The sequence below is a fragment of the Pocillopora damicornis genome, chromosome 11 (assembly GCF_964200805.1).
Source record: "Pocillopora damicornis chromosome 11, jaPocDami1.2, whole genome shotgun sequence".
NCBI classification, from domain to species: domain Eukaryota; kingdom Metazoa; phylum Cnidaria; class Anthozoa; order Scleractinia; family Pocilloporidae; genus Pocillopora; species Pocillopora damicornis.
In genome coordinates this window covers 16,918,058-16,932,060 of record NC_142680.1, presented here as the reverse complement: position 1 = coordinate 16,932,060, position 14,003 = coordinate 16,918,058, and the positions used below count along the sequence as shown (strand labels likewise).

The 14,003-nt window shown below is 37.4% G+C and overlaps 1 protein-coding gene across 1 annotated transcript; it reads left to right on the top strand.

The window, feature by feature from the left end:
- Positions 1-11,521: 11,521 nt before the first annotated feature.
- On the top strand, positions 11,522-13,947 carry LOC113668945 (5-hydroxytryptamine receptor 1D-like). Its single transcript, XM_089187442.1, has one exon. The coding sequence runs from the start codon at positions 12,536-12,538 to the stop codon at positions 13,268-13,270; it is 735 nt and encodes a 244-aa protein (XP_089043568.1). The 5' UTR covers positions 11,522-12,535; the 3' UTR covers positions 13,271-13,947.
- The last annotated feature ends 56 nt before the right edge of the window (positions 13,948-14,003 follow it).

The following is a 14,003-nucleotide window of genomic DNA, read 5'->3' as shown; positions in this document are numbered from 1 at the left end:
GCATTTTTCTCAGCCATATTTTACGATCTAAGACCGTTGCACTCTGGTACATGTCTCACTATCAAATCTCCCCACGCATTTCGCTGGAAACGAGCGTTTTGTACCTGATCAATTTCCAAGTTTGCTTCTTTCTGGCTATACTTTGAACAAGCAGACCGGACACGGCCGCGGAAGAAACTTGGGTACGAGGTTAATTTTCCCTCCACCACGAGCGGTACAATCGATCAATATACCGTATTTACCCCATCCCCACAGAGACACCTCGCCTTAATCTATTATACAGATCAGATTCCGGATTTCGACGTCAAACTTGCGAAAAGCTATGATACCTAAATATTTATTATGGGTTCGCACTTGAAAATTTGTTCTCTTTTTAATACAAGCTTTTCGCCCGATTCGCTTTTCGGTCAATTGCATTGCATCTCTTCCCCTTCGATAGCAATTAAGCGAAAATAACCCAAGCTTAAGTGCTCATAACAAATCCCGCAGAATATTCAAATTTTGTCCTTTGTCCATCTGTTCTAGTTTCACCTCGCTGTCTGCTTGCGCTTGGTTGATGAGGACAATAGATCAATGAGAGGTGTCTCTGTGGAGATGGGGTAAGTATTGTACATTGCTCGACCGTACCACTCGCGGTGGAGAGAAAATTAACCTCGTACCCAAGTTTCTTCCGCGGCCGTGTCCGGTCTGCTTGTTCAAAGTATAGCCAGAAAGAAGCAAACTTGGAAATTCAGGTACAAAACGCTCGTTTCCAGCGAAATGCGTGGGGAGATTTGGTATTGAGACATGTCCCAGAGTGCAATGATCTTAGATCGTAAAATATGACTGAGAAAAATGCCGATCGGGAGGATTTTCGGTGCACAAACCACCTCCGCATGGACAACGGTCGAAATCGGAGTTTGCAGCCTTGACTTCGTATTTTGACAGGAATAACAGTGATGGTAAAGCAGGCCTGAAACGGAAGAAATCGCCAGAAACTACAACGGACACATAGGATGCGAATAAGAGTTATTGATTTTACGCGTAAAATATTCATATTTCGAAATATTTACCGTTGTAAATCGACAATGTTTCGTTCCCCATGCTATTCCTTATAATGTGTTCAAATTTTCAACGGTTCCTCACGTAACTTAACACCGAGTCACACAACGCGTGACGCGTTCATGAATTAATCGTTGGCTTTTTCGCGAGACGTGAGCTTGGGCCGCCTATGATGTCATTAAAAACTCTGAAAGAAATAATAAGCATATTGAAAGCTTTAAATATTTGGTTCAAAAACTACTACGCTCTAATCTCTTTATGTCCTGCCGTTTAACGTTTCCCTTTCGTCCTCAGGGCCGTTACGAATAACATGGAATGAATAACAAGTTTTATTGTTTTTTTAGTGGGCACGGTAACGAATCCTGCAATCTGATTGGTTCTTTACCCGGTCAGTATTTTCCTATCTCTGCCCACGGGCCACGGTAACGCTTTCGTGAGTCGCCGAGTACATCCCAACTTTCGTTGTCATTTTTCATAAATATACCTCGTTTTCCGGCTGGGCAGTATTTTTAAGCAAACACGTCGGTCACTACCTCAAGCCGATAAATAACTTATGAATCCTCTCTTTTCTCTCTATCAAATCACTTTGGTTGACAGAAAAATTTTGGTTTCAGAATGAATTTGAATAAACAATAGTATCATTACGTTGGTTGACAAGCGGCCTAAAAACTGTCTGCAATTAATTTTAATCGTTCACAAAAAGTACCCAGAAAGTTGAAACGTGAGGTATTTGGTTACAGTTAAACTGAACGATGGAACTTTCATTCATTTAATATCTGAATTTTCTCGAGCAATTTGTTCGTAGTGAAAGAGCGAGCGAAGTTTTAATTTAAGTTCTACAACAAATATACGCTCCCGGTGAGTCTTTCCAATTCCGTTCAATTTAGACATTTGTACCGTAAATTGCACAACAGAAATTGAAGGAATTTTTTGAGTAAAGGCCGCATTAAATTCCCTTATGTCTCGTTGGAGTGTGCCGTTCGAATTTATTTTTGTGAAGGAAATACCAGAGTCACACACGCCATTGCAGCAAACAAACGAGCAAACTCTCACAACTTCAAAATAAAAAAAATTGAATTTACTCACAATTACTTTCCTCGCCGTTTACTTAATGAACAGAGGTAAATCTTCGTACATGAATGAATGGTCGATGAGAGTGAATAATACTTTCCGTTAGATCACTGACTGATTTTGAAGAAGACATTGTCGTGACAGCCCTTGCCAAACTAGTTCTGATGTTTTTCAAATGTTCCTACGCTTTTTTTTTCTTGCGCGCTCTCTAATTGACAGGTGCCAGATTGTGGCAGATACTTGTAAAAATAATGTTTCAAAGTTTGTTTGGAAGCCTTTTAAATCATCTTTATCGTTACGGAAATGAAAATGTTTCGCTGAGGCATCTCTCTTTAATTTGCATCACCGCTATTTTAACTACCATTTACTCACTCAAAAATTGTTCAGTTTATGGAAGATCTTGCCGTATTTACTGCCCTAAATCATTCGGGTTCTTTCGGAAAGAATTTCGTCAAGTTTAAAAAACAATAAATATGTTATTTACCGGCTAAGGGTCGGTCCGTATGGTGAAAAACTGTGACCTCGGTCTTGAAAATGCTGCCCTCGGCCTACGGCCTCGGGCAGTATTTTCAAGACCTCGGTCACAGTTTTTCACCATACGGACCTCCCAGCCGGCAAATAACATATATGTATGTAAACTTTTGATCAGTAAATAATATGGAAAATTTGACGTTGCCATAAATATCATAAATGTCATAAATGTCATAAATGAAGGTATATCCCATGGATAAAATGGGAATCAATTAAATTTAGTGAGTGATGTTTTAAAGTTCAAAATTATTTATCGATCGACTTATTTCCGACCACGATTTTTACATATCGTAGACTTATGTTCTAAAATACTCCAGAGAATTTTAAAAGTGTTCCTTTATTTACTTTGTCTTGCTGAGTCATGGGCTAAGCCAGGCAAGCCAAAGCCGAAACTGATCTTTAAACAGAATATGATGAAATGACAGAGAATGTCTCAGGCTGTTAAGCATATCTCTATAAACAGTGCTCATGTTTAGTTGCTGTTATCACTAGCCTTTTCCAGGCGTTCATTTGGTAAAACGGAGCGAAAACGTACACGGCACGATAGCAGCGGTGGAGTTAAAAAAAAAAAAAAAAAAAAAAAAAAAAAAAAAAAAAAAAAAAAAAAAAAAAAAAAACGAAAAAAAGGTTTCGCATTGTCAGTCAGCCTTTCATTGCCACTTATTGGATGTCCTTGGTTAACGAAGAGTGGTATCTTTGTCGATTCGCATGTAAAGGAACTTACTTAACAACCTATGCATTATGTTCAGTGTCATTGTTGACAATGGCGGCCATATGCGTGGACAGACCTCCCGCCCTGTTGTTGGGGCTAAGATACAGGCAAATTTTAACTTTAAAGCGCACATAATTCATGGTACCAACCTTTTGGGTACTGATTGTCGTGGCTGGTTTATGCTACATTTTAGACTACCGAATAGATAAGTGGTGTGGCCGTATAATTATACCATCTTGCTTAATAATATCAGTGGCCTCTTTCACAAAGATTTTCTGCCTTTTCAGTCATCACCAGGCTCAATCACAAGGTTTTGTCCAACAAAAGCAGAACCAATCAAATACACTAAACATGGCACGATACAAAAAGGCAATGTATAGTGGAGTATGGGTGCAGTTAGCATTAGTTGGTTTTTACGTGCCAATAGGTGTATCGGGAATTGTGATTGCATCTAGTAATACATACTCATCACATTTATTCATCACCTGGGGAGTGGCACTTGTTTCAGTTTATTTTAACTCGGCTTTAAATCCCGTCCTATACTGCTGGGGGATCTGTGAGATGAGACAAGCAGTAAAGCAGACAATTAGCCAAGCACTGTGCTGTCCATTGAATTAACTCTCCTCTGACTTACATATGTATCAACCCTGAAAAGCTGATTGATGAAATTACGGTTGCAAGAAAAGAAGAAAAGATTTTATCAGTAGAAGCTGTCAAATCTAGATCTATTGTCTTTTTCTGATGATCAAAGGTAGAATAAAGAATCGAAAAACCAACCATACCTCACCAGTAATGTGTTTATCATGGCGACAACAACTTGTAATCGAAAAAATATATATGTTTCAGAAAAAAACTTGATGTTTGATTTCACTATCTCATCCAATCTTTTTGACATTATATATGTAGAAAATAGAATAAGTAAAATGGTAAATTTTGAGCACGGTACTGAAATAGAGAAATAGACTTTTGGTCTTGTCACGTGCGTAGGACAAAGAAGAAATTCTGAGTCTCCCTACAGGAAAGTATTGGAAAAAAATTCAAGATGGCAATCACGGATGGACGGAAAAGAGGGCCAATAAACCCGATGAAGCTTCGATTTTTTTTAACAAAAGTACTGGGGACAGCTACCAGGAAAATTTATGGAAAAGGTTGAAACTGTTTCGTATGCTTGACTCGACGTCTTAAATTGATTGATTATGTTTTTTTCTTTGTAAATAAATTTTTTTCCGCAAAGTTAAATTTGAATGCGTAAAACAAAGATGAAATTAAACATACTTTCAATATCCGAGAATTTCTAAAAGGAATGGTCGATTTACTTCATGTTACTAGAATAAAAGGAGACAAAATCATGAAAATGTTTTCATGTCTAAATAGTGTATCACCAGTGGAAATAATGTAATGATGTGAATGTTCCTGGTTTCAATAGCACGGCCTTTAATGTTTGTCTCTTGAAAATCGCTCTTCCCTCTTACCTCGATATAAAATTTGCGTGATGAAAATTAAAATTTAATTCTCTACTTAAAACACATCTTTACAAACTCACAATGTTCGATATGACATGACCGCTATGTATCATGAACCAGTGCGTTACAAGTTTTGATCAAAACTTTTACTCCATCGGAGGTAGAATATCTTTAATAATCCATCAGAATGGAATTCACACTAGGATCACTGTGTTTAACAATTTAAGTTAGTTTGATAACTTAAGGGATATATTATCGAATTATCCAATGCGTAGAAAAAATATATACCCCATTCAATTGTCATGTTTATTAAAAAAAATTCCTCGTCCTTTTTCCGAATCCGCTTTGAAAAAAAAGAAAATAATCGAAAAGAAAATTAATCCAGAAAATAATTTCTCGCTCTAGTAAACCAACTTCCACTTTTGAGTGGGATCATTCAGAATTTAGAGGAAAGGATGAAAACTCAATGAAAAAAATCATGCAGACAAAAAGTGTATGAAAGAAACCTTGGTATGGTCATGTAATATTTCCAGATCTATTTTCCTTATTCGGGTTTAATTACAATTAGATGTGACCCGTTTGAAAAGCTGGAGCTTTTCGTCAAACATTAGATAAATGAACGCCTACGGACAATTAAAGGTTGGTTTGATTGAGAATGTTCTTTGGGACTTCTAGTTTCTTTAAATGAATGTTTACCACTGATTTTGCTCTCCATATTTGAAGTTGCCTTTTTCTAAAAAAGGCATCATACGTCATTTTGCTTTGTTTTCATCTGTTTTCTACCAAAACTGGCCCAGTTACTTATGAAAGGCTGCTCTACAAACCTATCGCAGCTTTAACCTTTTGATGACTTTATTCCAAGTTTAATTTTAAACAAAATTATACAGTTGATATGACAACGTAATTTTGTGAAAATTGAAACTGCACAATCTGTTTGTAGGGGAGTTTGTGGAGGTTTATGATAGAAATGTTCTGTAAATAAAAAAGTTAAAAATAGTTGTGGGTAGGGGTATGAAATTAATGAAAAAAAAGCCTCTATGAAAAACTTAGACAATAATTAACTTTGTAATTCATCAGATATTTTTGCTTGCGCCCGATTGGTTGAATCTGGGGAATATCCGAGAATATACCTTTAGTTTTATTCCCCAATTTTCAAAACTTATACCTCCAGTACGATTGAAGCCTTTGTTAGTAACTTTATTCAAGAGGAGAGAACATTTTGTGGTTGTTCCAGAAGAAGAGATGTGTTTGTTCATAAAATTGTACCAGAGAAAATTGAAAAGTAAACGTCCCACGTAAGATTTTTGTCCCGGGCGTTGTGTAGGGGTTTCTATACAAAGAAAGGAGCTACGCTATTGGTGGGAATGTGGTGACGAGAACGCAATAATAGGTTAGTTAAATGAATAGTGCTCGTTGATTCCGTGGGAAGTAAGAGTGCCGATTTGAAAGATAAATTTTTGTTCTTCAGTTTTGCTTCTTTCCGAACCGCTTTGGTGTAGGGAAAGGTGGAAAACTGCCATATGCTGCTTGTTAAGGTGTTCTCGGAATCAGTCTCCTAGTCGTCTCCCTTCCAAGAAAAAAGAGGCTTACCTCACTATTAATTAGATATTTGATAAATGGGACCTCAAGTTTCCTGACCTATAATTTTCTCGTGACCATAAAAAATAATGCGGCTGAATTTGCGGTTAGAAAAAGAAGTGGGCAAATAATGAATGAGTCAGTTAAGATAGAGATAGGCTAACGACATAACATCTTACACCTGTCGCCGTTTCGTTTCTAAGTCAACACTAGTGCGACACGAAGAGAACAATATTCAAATATTTTAGAAGAACTTTGCATCCGTAACCTATCTTAGATATGAAATTGGACTATTTCTCTCATTTTGCCTGAGCTGATAACAATTTATGGCGTCTCAAGATCACGTAAATTAATGATTTACGCTATTATCAGGATAAAGCAACGAGTCCGATCCAAACAACACGTCGACAGATGCGTTGGTCAAAGCATAGGCAGAGAATCGCTTGATTGACGACCGACTGTCGGTCGACTTTCGATGTCCTATCACCGAAGGTTTATTTGAGCGAAGTTTTTTCTTTCCTTGTCCGGAGAAATTAACTTATCACAAATGCAGTTTTACTTTGCCTTAATTAAAAATTCAATTTTTTTTCTCTTTCGTGTGACACACCACACTGCTTTTGGGCATTTTACATTATCAGACGATAGTGATGACATTTTACGCTCCGTAATTGCTATCCAAAAACTAATGTTTAACCGACCTTGACTTGGAGGGCGCTGTTAAGACGAAATATTCCTCGTTGTAACTAAGGATAACCTGCAAAAGAGTGGACACGACAGCAGGATGATGGCAACAACAAATATAACGGGAAATGGAACACAGACAAAAACATTTGAAGGATTGGTCTCTGTAGATGTGTTTTAGTCTATTTCATTCTCGGCTGTCAACATTCTCCTGTCCATCACAGCAACTCTTGGGAATTCTCTTATCCTTGTTGCCCTTCATAAGGCATCTTCCCTCTATCCGCCATCCAAACTCTTGTATCGTTGTCTGGCAACAACTGATTTTTTGGTTGGTCTTGTTAACCAGCCTCTCTATGCTGCCTACTGGATGTCCGTGGTTTACGAACACTGGAGTTTTTGTCGACACGCAAGGGATGCAACCGTCATATCAAGCTATGTATTATGCGGAGTGTCTTTGATGACGATGACGGCCATAAGGGTGGACCGACTTCTCGCCATATTGTTGGGACTGAGATACAAAAAGATTGTAACTTTTAGGCGCACGTATATTATTTTAGCTATCGTTTGGGCTTTATGTCTAGTCATTGGTATATGCTCTTCTCTCAATTACCGTATAGCCATTCGGTGCAGCTTTGTAGGTATATCCTCTTGCCTAGTTATATTGGTCGCCTCGTACACAAGGATTTTTCGCGCTCTCAGTCATCATCAGGCGAGCCAACCAAATGCACTGAACATGGTGCGATACAGAAAGGCACTACACAGTGCAGTGTGGGTGCAGTTAGGTTTAATTGTTTGTTATGTACCATATTTTACATTGATCATTCTTTGTAAAGTGCGATGTCCGAATGACATCAGAATTGAGGGAATAGCAATTGTCTTGGTGTTCTTTAATTCTACTTTAAACCCGTTCCTTTACTGCTGGAAGATAAGTGAAGTGAGACAAGCAGTAGAGCAGACAATCAGACAAGCAATCTCTTGCGCATAGGTAGACCTAATTTCACGTTGGCTGTTTCCTCTAAAACTTATTTGAAAAATTATATTTGTCAGAAGAGAGGGAAAGATTTTCCATTTTATGATAAAAAGAGTGAGGAAAAATATGAAAAACTACCTCTAAATAGTATATTGCTTTCAAATTATCTAACAAACAACTAACAGGCGAAAAACTGTAGTGTTGTAGCCATAACAAAATAATAACATGTCGCCAATTTGCGCATTTGTAATGAAGTAGTGGAGGCTATCAGTTATTTTGGAATCGGAAAACCCTCAAATTTTTTCTTTGCGATCAAATCTTGATGAGAAATTTCCCCTAGGATCAGAAATATGGCTTAGTGGCGACGCGCTGTTAACATAGCCAGCCGCTAGATTTTGTCATGATTGGGAATTAGCCATAGTTTTTATAACGAAACGTTGTAAATTAAAGATGCGGACTTTGTTAACAGCTGTTCAAACATACAGAAGGAAATGCTTAGAAATGAAGTTGATCATCCCTGTTTCGTTTTAGACCAGCCGTTTGCCAAAGATTAAGCTCGCAAATAATAACAGAAGGAAATTATAACAAGGAATGATTTTAAACGAACTCTAACATGGTTGATAAGACTAGCTATTTTACAGTACGTTACCAACATCAATTAAGACTGTTCATCGAGTTGCCTCGTGAGTCTGCACTATTTTGACCACTCTGATGACGAATATCGTTGTCGATAAGAGCACAGAACACAATAAACCGTGGCCACGGTCGATCTGTTAAATGGAATTTTTTTGCTAACAGCACTATTTCCTACAAGCACCTAACTATGTATAGTAAATACAAGATGATTAGCAGAAAAAAAAATTGTCCGAAACTAAGGACAATTTGTACTGTTAAAGGTGCTTTTCGTTAACTGTTCACCGCTATATCTATTTTCACACTTTTCAAGGCATAAAGGCAGAGATCAATGCAATTTGATCGGTAAAGAAATAGTCATTATTTCAAAGATCCAGTCAGGTTCGACACGTAGAGAACAAAGAACAATTTTTTTTTTTTTTAGTGGTAACTATGCATTTGTAACCATACATGAATTCTGAGTAGTTTTATGTAACATAGTTCTCAGTTTTCCTCAATACCGATTAACGTTCTTAAAAAAGGATTAAAGGATTTTCACCTTCAACTAAGATAATTCATGCGTTCTAAGTTTACGTAAATTATAAATTAAAAGTCGCCAAACCACCTTATTCGATAAAAGTTTTAATCTCTGGTTTATTCTTTCATCTCAATTACCGTGTAGCTTTGGAGATATATTATCGTTCCTGGTAATCTCAGCCGCCTTGTATATAAAGATTTTCAGATTTTCGGTGCTCTCAGTCATCATCTGCCTCAAGTGTAAGATCATGTTAAACATGAGAAAGAATAAACCAGTAGACTAGAGATACAACCGAAACGATGCCTAATATGATATACGTGCGCCTCAAAGTTACAATCTCTTTCTATCTCAGTCCCAACAGCCGAACGAAACAAATGCACCGAACATGGCGCGATACAGAAAGGCAGTGTTCAGTGCACTGTGCGGTGCCGTCAGTATCAGTTGTCTGTTATGAACCAAACTTAGCAGTGGAAATTGTGATATAAACGAGTTTTAACGGATTATAGAATTTCATCATAATCATTTGCCACAATGGCGAATGTTTTATTTTTTATTACTCCATTTTTAACCCGTTTCTTTACGCTGGTAGATCAGATATAAGAGAAGTACTAAAGCAGACAATCCTACAAGCAATATGCCATGCATAGGTTTCGATTTATTTCGACGTTTACATGTCCTGTTTCTTCCAAAGCTATATATCAATGATGTTTGCCAGGAATACCATTTGATAAAGAGTAAGGAAAACTATAAAGAACTACTTCTGGTTTTTTATACTGTATTCGAGTTATATCAAGAGCAACCGAAAGGTTAAAAAAATCTCAGTTCGGTAACTATATCACAAGGATATCATGTGCCGAATTTGCACACGTATAATGAAGCAACGGAGACCATTTCACCTTCCAAGCAGAATGCACGATTTTGCTGTTTTTTCAAAACTTGGATGAAATATATCACTTTGGCTTTGATATACGGTCAAGTGTTTATGGAGTGTACCAGGAGCCTCGATTTGTTTATAACTTTGTAAATATGTAGACTTTGTTTTCATTTGTTTAAATATTTTAAGTCAATTCTTAAGAAGTTGATTATCACTATTTTTACATAGATTTATCATTTGAGACCAATGGCATGCCAGAGAGCAAGTTCGAAAATTATGAGAGAAGAAACGTATGATAAGAAATAGTTAAAAAAAAACTCTAACATGGTTAATAAGACTTAATTCAGGACCGTTACGAATATTGCAAAATGAAAAACGCGTTGAATGTAAATTTCTGATTAGTAAATAAGATGAAAAAGTTAAAGTTGCCATAAATGCCATAAATGTCATAAATGAAGATAAATCTCATGGATCAAAATGAGAATCAATAAAATTTGGTTGGTAATGTTTAAGTGTTCAAAATTATTTATCGATCGACTGATTTCCGACTGCGATATTTAGAAATCGTAGACTTATGTTCTAAAATACTCCACAAAATTTTTAAAAAATGCTCCTTTATTTACTTTGTCTTGCTGAGTCATGAGCTAAGAAGGGCAAGCCAAGCTGAAACTGATCTTTTAATAAAATATAATGAAATGATGTAGAATGTCCCAGGCTGTAAAGCATATCTCTATAAGCAGAGCTCATATTTAGTTGCAGTTGTTCTCACCAGCCTTTTCCAGGCGTTCATTTAGTAAAACGGAGCGACACGGTAGTAGCGGTGGAATGATGAAACGGGGGAGTTTTGGGTCGGGTCGGGTCGGGTCGGGTCGGGTGAACGCCGTTCTTTACCCGTCTGGACCCAAGCCTCACTCTTTTTCAGTGCGCCCTGATTATCGCGCCGTTTACTGTGCACTTTACTAGCTGAACGCCTCAAACAGACTGTGTTATCACTCGATAAGCTGTCAAAGAAAAAGGCGTGATGCAGAATACAAGAGACTGCATCATATATTTTCTTCGAGTCAGAAGTGGAGCCACTTATTACGAATGAGGAATCGAGAGACAAAGTAAATGCAATCACCTGTCGTATACATAACAACTTTAATTTTTACCACGGTAATGTTTTGCAATCAAATAATTAATAACCCAAAAAGTTAATTCATCTCACTGACTTGTTCACTAAGCAAACAATGCAAAAGAGACTTCTGTAGCATTAAAGTTCACACGGCAACCGGGTGGACAATCAGACATGGTTTGATGCTACTCTGGTTTACAGATTTAATGAATGGAACTGAAGAAGTTACAAAAAAAAGCTAATACATGTATAGTTTTTCAAAAAAAACTAAAACAAAACCTCGGCTAAAATAACATGGCATTGGGGCATTGGTGACCATACAGAGAAAGTCTTCAAACTACTTCCTGACAAAGTAACACCTACCTTGCAATCTTTTTGTTTTTCAGTTTGCCGTAAGTATAATTCCGGCTGACAAGTCCCGGTATCACAGCACTGGCATAAGCACTTCATCATCTGTCAATAGCTTTAAGTGCAAGTTTTCCTCAGTCAAACACTGATATTTTCATTTTCTTTTTTTTTCTTTTTTTCTTTTTTTTAACAATGGTCACAGAGATTATAAATTTGTCCCTGTTATACGATGGCATATCCAAAATGTCGTTTACCAATTACAGGTAGCTGAGAAAAACAGAAATGTTCAGTAGCAAACTTCCTCCGTAAAAAAACCAGTGATAATTTGCACACACATCGTCTCCCGTGGGGGGAGCATTTGAATTATTTATGATCTTTTTACCAACATTTCCACCATTTAAAAGTGCGACATGTAGATACAAAAAAATAGAAATGTTTTTAGAATAACTTTGCATCTCTAACCAACATAAATTTTGAAATTGGACTTTTTCTCTAAGTTTTCCTAAACTGTTAACAATTCATGTCATCCCGAGATCACGTGAATTAATAATTCACGCTATCAGCCGGGTAAGGCAACGAGTCCGATCCAAACAACACGTCGGCCCATGCGTTAATCAAGGCGTCGGCCAACGGAAATTGGTCGACTATCGACGAACTGTCAGTCGACTTTCGATATCCTATCACTGAAGGTTTATATGAGTAAATAAGTTTTTTTTTAAAGTTTTTTTGGGAAATTAACCTATCACAAATGCAGTTTTACTTTGCCCCTATTACTAATTCAAATTCGCGCAGAAAAACTGGCGTTTTTTGCTCTTTCGTGTCACAATCCTCACAGTGTTCCGGCATTATACATAGTCAGACACTAGTGATGAACTTTTACTTTCTGCAATTGTTATCCAAAAATTAAGGTTTAACCGACCTTGACTTATAGGGTGCTGTTAAGACGAAATATTCCTCGTTGTATCTAAGGATAACCTCCAAAAGAGTGGAAACGACAGCAAGATGATGGCGACAACAAATCTAACGGAAAGTGGAACACATACGCAAACATTTCACGAGTCGCTATGTTCCCCGATTTGGTTAGGTGATTTTAAACAACAGTCCATTTCATTCTCAGCAGTCAACATTTTCTTCTCCATCACGGCAATTCTTGGGAATTCCCTTATCCTTATTGCCCTTCACAAAGAATCTTCCCTCCATCCACCATCCAAGCTCTTGTATCGTTGTCTGGCAACAACTGATCTGTTGGTTGGTCTTGTTAACCAGCCTCTCTATGTTGCCTACTGGATGTCCGTGGTTTACGAACACTGGAGTTTTTGTCGATACGCAAGGGATGCAACCGTCATATCAAGCTATGTATTATGCGGAGTGTCTTTGATGACGATGACGGCCATAAGCGTGGACCGACTTCTCGCCATGTTGTTGGGACTGAGATACAAAGAGATTGTAACTTTGAGGCGCACGTATATCATTTTAGCTATCGTTTGGGTTGGATGTCTAGTCGCTGGTTTATTCTCTTATCTCAATTACCGTATAGGTCTTTGGTACCGCATCATAACCATACCATCTGGTCTGGTAATCTCAGTCGCCTCGTACACAAAGATTTTTCGCGCTCTCAGTCATCATCAGGCTCAAATACAAGATCATGTTCAGCGACAGCCAAGCCAACCAAATGCACTGAACATGGCGCGATACAGAAAGGCAGTGTACAGTGCGATTTGGGTGCAGTTAGCTTAAGTTGTCTGTTATGTTCCACAGTATATAGTGAGAATTGTGATCTTTCTTAGTGCAAAGAGATTTTCTAATTTATTCTTAATCTACGGAATGGGAATTTTCATACTTTTCTTTAATTCTACTTTAAACCCGTTCCTTTACTGCTAGAAGATAAGTGAAGTGAGACGAGCAGTGAAGCAGACAATCAGACAAGCAATCTGCTTTGCAGAGGGGTAGACCTATTTTAACGTTGGCATGTACTGCTTCTTCTATAACTTATATGGAGATTCTGCATAGAGTTTAACCCGATTATCCGATTTCATCGTAATCAAGGGTATGGCAGATGTTTTAGTAGTTTTCTTTAACTCGACTTTAAACCCGTTTCTTTGCTGTTAATTTAAAAGCATTCTTATTACCAATTTCGAATATTCAAGGGAAATACGTGACTCTATCACAGGCCGTGTACACAAAGCTGGTCTTATGAGAAAACATTCTATCATTTTATGACAATCGAGTACGAAGCGCGCTCTTGAGTACCTACCACTACTCCTAATTAAAAGGGTTTGTACGACAGCTCACCACTTCAGGTATTATTTCCGCGCTTAAATTTCATCTGATGGTCAAAAAAAGACTTATGTCATTAAAATTCTGAAAAATGAGAATAAGTATAATGAAAGGATTAAATCTTTGGTTTAAGAACTACTATGCTCTAACCCCTTTTATGTGGTTTTCCTTAACATCTCTCTTTCATTCTCGG